General features: G+C 52.3%; 2 protein-coding genes across 2 annotated transcripts; one reads left to right on the forward strand and one right to left on the reverse strand.

The window, feature by feature from the left end:
* Positions 1-2,263: 2,263 nt before the first annotated feature.
* On the forward strand, positions 2,264-4,165 carry UCRPA7_7962 (putative transcription termination factor 2 protein; the record flags this gene model as incomplete). Its single annotated transcript, XM_007920482.1, has 1 exon — positions 2,264-4,165. One exon carries the CDS (start codon positions 2,264-2,266, stop codon positions 4,163-4,165), a length of 1,902 nt encoding a protein of 633 aa, XP_007918673.1.
* Positions 4,166-5,355: 1,190 nt separating this feature from the next.
* Positions 5,356-6,842, reverse strand: UCRPA7_7963 (putative acyl- desaturase protein; the record flags this gene model as incomplete). Its single annotated transcript, XM_007920483.1, has 2 exons — positions 5,356-6,491; positions 6,560-6,842. 2 exons carry the CDS (start codon positions 6,840-6,842, stop codon positions 5,356-5,358), a joined length of 1,419 nt encoding a protein of 472 aa, XP_007918674.1.
* Between the last annotated feature and the right edge of the window lie 1,578 nt (positions 6,843-8,420).

Here is an 8,420-nt window from a genome sequence, read left to right on the forward strand (position 1 = left end):
AGCTGCAGCGGCGCCTGTCATATCACACCCACCTGCACCCACCTGCACCCGCGAGAGCCCTAGGTATAGTAGGCTACTTATCCGGCTTATTAGCGCCTATCGCAAGAGCCTGCCGATAACTAAAAACTAATCTGCAACCTTGAAGTCAAGGTGCCGCACCATCCAGGCTCACCTCCATCGATCGTTATCGATCGGCCCTCCAACAATTAAATCCGTTGCCCGACGCGGCAGTCGTCTTCTTTTGCTGACTTTTCCTCCTCCTCGACACGACCCAGCGACGCTTCTTCCGCTGTCCACTGCTTGCGCGCGCGCATATCACTCACTTTGGCCTCTCGCAACGGGCAACAGCAGAGACGCACTGAACGGACTCGAGCCTTCTTCGGAGGAGATCTTTGATGCCTGCCCTCGCCCCACCTTCTTCTTCGATCCCGAACATCCCACCTCCTCTCTCGTCCTCGGCCTTTGTCATGAAGGTATCTCGATCCTCCTGACAATCTCGACCTGCGTGTTGCCGCTGAGACTCGGCGCACCATTCGAGGGCAGTGTCAGAATGGCCTCGACTAATCAACCAAATGGTATTTCACCACCCCGCCACCGCTCTCTCACCCCTCTATACCTCTCATCCTCCTCCCCGTCTCCCACGGGCTTCAAGCGCGCCAGAAGGGCGGGCTCTCCCTCTCGTTATATCTCCTTGAGCTTGCAGCCAGATCTGTCTCACCATGATACTCACACCTCTACTCATCAAGGACGACATCCCTTTGCACGATCAGCAGCTCCGGCTGCCAATGGTGGCGTTCCGTCATGGAATGCTGCTGCTCTTCTAAACCCCAAGGCTCATACCACCACCACCCCTGTCAGATCTCAAGATCCGCAGCGATCTCCCGCACAAAACGCCAACACGGCGAACCACATGGTCTTCCAGTTCTCCAGCACTAATGGCACGCCGAATAGCGGCTATCAGAGCCCCGCTACTCCAACCCCTGAGGATGTGAACGGCAACTCACAGGATGCGCCCGCTGCGGGTATGAGCCGCATGATAGAGCGTATGAATAACGTACAGGATCGGAGTTCTTTCCCTCTTCCTAAGCGACGCAAGATTGGCGAGGATGGGGACGGCTCCTCCACACCCGGCAGTTTTCGAAGTGGCGGGAATGGCATGCTCGGAGAATATGTGCGGCAGCAACGCGATCAGACGCAATCTGTGCCAACTCTCAAGTCGGCCCCATCCGTAGATCTAACCGGGGGTAAGTCTGAGCGCAAAGGATATCATATTATGCAACTTCACTTGCTGACATAGGAATCAGCCGATGATGGTGAAGACGACGACGTTGTCGTCCTTGATAAGTCGATGGAAGAAGTTTGCTACGGCATGATCGAAGGTTCTACCGTCAACTGCCATCAGGTTCCTGCACCAAAGCCTGGTATGAAATCTCTTGGCGGACCTAGTTGGTGGCCACAGGTGAAAGTGGTCCTTCGGAGGAAAACAGGAGACCCGACCACAACGATTCAGGTATACGATCATACACGTTCTATCTTCGGTCACGTCGACGCAGCCACATCTTCCGGTATAGCCCAGCTCCTGGACTCACGTCAGATTGGCCTTCGTACGGATTGCATCATTCCGACGCGTCGTCGGTTTCCTGACGAGGAGATTGGCAAGCCGATCTCGCGTGCGTATAAGGTACAATTGATGCTTTACGGAAAATACAAATTCGCAAGAACAGTAGGGAAATACTTGGCAAACGCCGGTCTGAACCTCCTTAGCCCGCCAAGGGTTGAGAAGGGCATTAGTGTTTTCAATCCGCTGGCCAAGGAGAATAGAGTGCCCTCCTCTATGAAGCAAACGAATGGCAACGGTTCAAGCGGTGGTCCATCATTTGAGCCGTCTTCATCTACGACGATTAGAACCGTTGAGGAAATACGGTCAGATGTGCTCAATGTCTTTGATTCGCTTACTCAATCTGAACACCTACCTGAAGCCGAGGCAGATCCTCGAATCTTGACGGAGCTTCTCAAGCATCAGAAGCAAGCCTTGTTCTTCATGACGAATCGAGAAGACCCCAACGCTTCTGCATCAAGTTCTCCTGATACACCTGATCCTTTGTGGCAGCGCAAACAAGGAAAGAATGGCGAGATGTTCTTTCAGAACGTCATCACAGGCCATAGGGCTCGGCAACCGCCACCGAAGATGTTAGGTGGCCTTCTGGCCGACATGATGGGCTTAGGAAAGACTTTGAGTGTCCTATCTCTGATTACCTCGACTATGTCTACCGCCGTAGACTGGGAGCAACAGGAGCCCATTCAGCCTCAAGTGCCTGTGAAGAAGCCCTCCGCATCAAATCGATTCGTTCCACCGGTCGCAGAATCCCTTGGGTTAACGCGGCTCCACAGGAATGGCAAAGCTACATTGCTTGTCTGTCCCCTGAGTACGGTGACGAACTGGGAGGAGCAGATCAAACAACACATCCAACCCGGCACCTTGAAGTATCATATTTATCACGGTCCGAATCGAATCAGGGACTCTGCGAAGTTGGCGGACTTTGATCTCGTCGTGACAACCTATGGATCTGTATCAAGTGAGCTCAATGCCCGCTCTAAGGGAAAGGCAGGCTCGCATCCATTGGAAGAGATATCTTGGTTTCGCATTGTGCTCGATGAGGCACATATGATTCGAGAACAGTCGACATTGCAGTTCAAATCCATATGTCGCCTACAAGCAAGCCGCCGATGGGCAGTTACAGGTACTCCCGTTCAGAACAAGTTGGAGGATCTCGCAGCACTCCTTGCATTTCTACGCGTCAAACCCTTTGACGATCGCAGTTTCTTCACGACGCACATTGTGCAAGCTTTCAAGTCGTGCGACCCTGAGATTGTACCAAAGCTGCGTATTCTTGTGGACACTATCACTCTGCGGCGTCTCAAGAACAAGATTAATTTGCCCGAACGAAAGGATGTTATCGTTAAGCTCAAGTTTTCTGACGAGGAACAGCGTCTCTATGATCTCTTCGCCAAATACGCGCAGGAGAGAGTTGCCGTTCTCACAAATCGTCGGGAGCGTATGGTTGGCGGTAAGACCTACATCCATATTCTCCAGGCAATCTTGCGTCTACGCCTCATCTGTGCTCATGGCAAGGAGCTCCTGAACGAGGACGATCTCCAAGTTTTGCAGGGCATGACTCAAGAGTCAGCAATTGATCTCGACAGCGACGAAGATGATGGAAAGCCTGCATTGCCTGAAAAGAAGGCATACGACATGTTCGATCTCATGAAGGAGACGAATGCCGATGTTTGCATAGAGTGCACTCGCAAGCTGGGCTCTAACGATGGCGCGGATATCGAGTCGGAGCGTCAGGAGGATGTGCTAGGTTATATGACACCTTGTTTCCATCTGTTCTGCCCGAATCACATTCGCTCATTCCGCGATGAGACCACCGGGGCCACCTATAACAGCAAGTCATATGGTCACTGCCCTTTCTGTCAAGAGCAGGTTAAGTTTGCTTGCGTGGAGCTCCGATCGACCCGTGCAGCCGAAGAACATGACTTGCACACCAAAGCGAAGACGACTAAGACGGGGACTAAGTCCATCGACAACTATGGCGGCCCACATACGAAAACGAAAGAGCTTGTTCAGGCACTTCTGAAGAACAAGGCCGATAGTGAAGAAAATCCTGAATTACCTCCCTTCAAATCAGTAGTATTCTCAGGTTGGACGTCTCATTTGGACCTGATCCAAGTCGCCCTCGATTCTGCGGGAATTATTTACACTCGGCTCGATGGAAAGATGTCACGAAATGCCCGTACGCAGGCTATGGATAATTTCCGCGAGAACCCCTCAGTCCAGGTCATTTTGGTCTCAATCACAGCGGGTGGGTTGGGCCTGAATCTCACAACCGCCAATTCAGTTTACGTCATGGAACCCCAATACAACCCGGCAGCCGAGGCGCAGGCTATTGATCGTGTCCACCGTCTAGGCCAGAAGCGCCCGGTCACCACAGTTCGCTATATCATGCAGGACAGCTTCGAGGAGAAGATGCTCGAGCTGCAAGACAAGAAGATCAAGTTGGCGTCCCTCAGTATGGACGGCAATCGTGAAGGGCGGGAGACCATGACACGAGTTGACGCTGCCAAGCAGCGACTCATGGACTTGCGTAGTCTATTCAAATAAATAAACTAGGGCTCGAATACACATGCTCAACGGATTACTTTGCTATTTTCGGGCGTTTCTACGGAGGACAACCCCATCACGAGCCACGGTCTAGGACAGGAGGCTATGTTGCTTTGCATTTACCCTGGCGTCTCGACGGACAGCATCCCAGGTGGCGTTTCCAGATAGCGCCGAGGAACCACATTGCTTACTGGATTATCTTTCACGATTTCAAAGCCGGCCAGGTGGACAGAGAGCCTGCTCGAGGTAATCTGACCTGACTCTGCTATGCTGCAGCTCTAGCTAGAGCTGCACTGTGTGAGTATGGAGGGCCGTACTACTCGGCCGGTACACGAAGCGAAGCATTATTATGAATGGATGCGCGATGGTCTCAGACACACCGCCAGGGGAAAGGCTGCATTGATGTTTTGGTTGGGGAGCTGGCTTTTGTTACGATTACGTCTAGGCGTAGACTAGGTTCAGGAGGCTAGATCTCCGCCATCAACCAGGTACTTAGCTCATAGAGAGGGCGGCACAGGCAGTCAATGCATGATAGATGATACCCTTCGTAACTAACATCCATATGACTTCAAATGTTTCGTGATGACATGCGGTCCAATCTTCAAACTTCGACTGATTTCATTCTCGAGGCTAACGAGCACCATCACATGAGCGAAGCAACCAAGTGTAGCGAAAGGTATCATTCAAGGTTCATTCTCATTATCTACTCAGCCCGTAAGCTATCTACTGAAGCGAACAACTCCTCCCAGCTGTTGGCATTTTGGTTTGTGTGGTGTTCATCCCATTCTTCAAAATGGCCGAGCAATCAATCATTGATATACCCTCAAGACTCCACCCCTCCCTTTAAAAAGGAACCAGGTCCACGTAACGCCAGTGTATGAAATGAGTGAAACAAAAAGTCGTGGCGTGTTGACCAAGAAGATTTCCGGAGCTGTAAAAAGCCCACCTTCATTTGAGATAGTTGCTGGCTCGTCGAGTTGCACACCGAGAGTTGAGACAACTCGAGACCCCGCTGAGTCAGCTTTACATGGGCTGCTGTGGTTGGCTGTTCAGACTCCGAAGTAGAAGGATAAGTCTGATAACATTCTGCCATCAGCACTAGTGCGCGGCTCCCACTGCATGCTGCATGAAAGCAACGCCAGTCCATCTGGGAAAGTACTCCGTTCGTCAACGTTCATTAGGCGGTAAGCTTAAGCAGCGTCCGCGCTCGCAACCGGTTGCGAGATCCTGGTAACCTGCGAGCCGGCGCGGACGATGCGCTGGCCAGTCGAGTCATTGACGTAGGAGACATCCTTATTCTCGAACTGGGCGCGCTTCCAGATCTCAACCTCGCATCCACCACGGAGGACGCCAACACGCATCGTGCTTAGCAAGTTGTGGGCGGCGTTGGAGTGGTTGTAGACACCACCGTTGAAGATGGCAGTGGCGTCCTTGCCAATGGCGGAGGTGATCAGGGCCTTGCCACCGGGATGGTCCTTGATGAAGTCGGTCACATCGTGAATGACACCAGCAACGGCAATGAGAGCCTTGCCGCCCTTGGCCTGCTCAACGAAGTCATCCCAGCCAACAACGGGAAGCTGCTCCAGGGGAATACCCCAGTCCAGCTTAGCACGCTTCTGGTCGAGCTTCTTCTGCAGCTGTTGGACGCGGCCCTTCTCAATCTCGTTTTGTCGGAACTGCTTGAGGTCATAGGCGAGGCCAAGTTGCTTCCAGGTCCAGATGCACCACTTGGTAGGATCATACTGCCACCACTCGATACCATTTCGATAGTCGGAGGGAAACTCGTGGTGGAAGTTGTGGTAGCCTTCTCCCAGAGTGACGAGAGCAGTGATGACGTGGTCACGCGGGCTGTTGCGGTCGTCGAAAGGCTGGTCTCCGAGCCAGTGGGCCAGAGAGTTGACGCAGAAGGTAGCCTGCTGGACGAAGAAGATACGGAGGATTCCACCGTAGATGAAACCACCCATCCAGTCATTCCAGAGCAGTCCGCAGACAACAGTGGGGAAGATCAGGGCCATCGTCAAGACGGTCTTGATGTAGTGCTTGTGCTGCCAGACGACAACGGAGTCATCATTGAGATCGGTGATATCAGTGCGGCCAACTCGCTTGGGGTTCTGCTTCATGACCATCCAGCCGATGTGGGAGTACAGGAGGCCTTTGCGGACGGAGTAGGGATCCTTGTCAGTGTCGGTGTATCGGTGGTGAGCACGGTGTCCACGGGACCACCAGCGGATAGAACCCTCAACAGCACCGGCACCAACAGCCGCAAGGTAGATTTTGAGGGGCAGAGTAGCCCTGTAGCAGGTATGTGCCCAAAGACGGTGGTAGCCTGATTAGATGTTAGTCTTCGCCAATTCACTCTTGCTCAACAAGCTGATGATAAGAATTTAAAGTTACCTGCTGTGATACCGAGCCCGGTATTGAAATAGTAGATGACGGAGAAAATCAAAGTCGGGAGGGTCAGGGGCACCCAGTAACTAGCAACCAGGCCAGCCATGGGAATGAACAGAATGAACACCGAGTTCAGCCAGTCAACGTGCTTGTACCAGTTCTGCCATGTGATGGGCAACTCTGTGATGTGAGGCTTGCGCAGGTCATACTTCTGAGACCGCAAGGGCACGAAGTCTGTGGTCCCGTCGGGGAAGGCCTCGGCCTGCATCGAGGAGGATGAGGAGGCCATATTTGGAGCCGGAGACGATTGAGAGAGTCTCTGGGAAGAGGACTCTTCTCGTTCAGTCAGTCGGACACGCAGTAGGGGGATAAGGAGGACGTCGACGTGGAGGAGACGCCTGGGCTGTTGAAAATCGAAAGAAAGTCGGCGGGGGTTGAAGTGTGAAAGCTGGAGGACAGAGAAGGGAGACGGAGGCCAGCCTTCTTAAACGGTTGGGGGGCAAAAATATTTATGGAGTCGAAACACGGATGGGAAATGGTGGGCAAAGGCAAGCGGGGAACGGGTGAGGGTCTCCTTGGATTCCCGAAGGCTGGCCCAGGGTTTCAAGGGAAGCCACGGCCGACTGTGAGTACAGCAATTACAGTACAGCACAGTAAAGCACCGTAGCTGATGGGTAAGGGCTCTTCTTCCGTTTCCGTTTCTGTTAACCGACCTAGCTCTGAAGTACCTTATTTCCGCTGGTCTTAGACGTACAGCCTCGTCTCTTATACACTACAATACACGACTCCGACGTGGCCAACATACAATGTACTGTACCTATTCAAACACGTAACTATTTCCATTCGCTTTAACTAACATTGAAAGTGATTGCCCAAAAACAAGAAAGAAGCGGCGTTGACCGTGACTCGGTCGATTGTAGCCGTTGGGCCAAATGGGCTGAGGTTAGCCACTTGAGATCCCAAATGTTGTCACTTTCCTCAACTCCGTCCCCAAAGGCCAGTGTAAGTCAGAATCACGAGAGTTGGGAACGGACGCAGCCGAGGATGGTCATGTTATGCCTGTGATCATGCCATACTCGTCACAGTTTCTATGTGTGTGTGTCTCTCTTTCTCTGCGTCAGTACTTGGGCAATCAACAAGGGGCCTGTATGAGACCCTCCAGTCCCGAGCTCTGGGAAACTTCCATTTTGCCGTTGTGGATTTGTTGAGTCCAAAATGTTGGGAACCGAAGCTCATCTAATTGGTCAGATTGCATGGAGCTGGTCCCGCTGCCCGGTTTGTGGCCCACCGACACGCTTCCAGATCGCTTTACTCCGCAAAATGGTACGTACCTGCTGCACCTCATCCCATTCTTCACCTTAAATTGAACGAACAATGACTTCTGCAAATCGAATACGCCAGTTTCAATTAGAGTAGCCACAGAGACTCTAGCCCACCGAATAGACTAAGACTTGTTTCTTGCAGAGGCATCTCCGATAATTGTTCATGTTTCCTGTGAAGCAGACTACTTGAAGACTGTATGGTCCGCCCTCTGTACCTGCACAAGCCTTGCAAGGCTGGGGGTACATTACCTTAGGACAGACACACCCCTGACGGCATTCCATCATCTCAACACCCTCCCTTATCTCCCCCACGAAAATTATCATGCCTGATATTTCCCATCCCACCACGTTTGACAAACGCGCGTTGAGTTTGCACGTGTCAGCGCCTCGGCATTGTTCCTTGCGTCATCCGTCATCATACGCAGAAAACTCGCTGGATTGTCGTCCTTTCGTAGCTGTCATTCATTTAACTGTTCGTAGTGGGCCAGTCCGCCACTTGCTGTTGTCGATCAACATCTGATTGCTTCTGAGTGAGCCTCTTCCCC

Source organism: Phaeoacremonium minimum, assembly GCF_000392275.1.
Source record: "Phaeoacremonium minimum UCRPA7 unplaced genomic scaffold PA7_03_scaffold_560, whole genome shotgun sequence".
NCBI classification, from domain to species: domain Eukaryota; kingdom Fungi; phylum Ascomycota; class Sordariomycetes; order Togniniales; family Togniniaceae; genus Phaeoacremonium; species Phaeoacremonium minimum.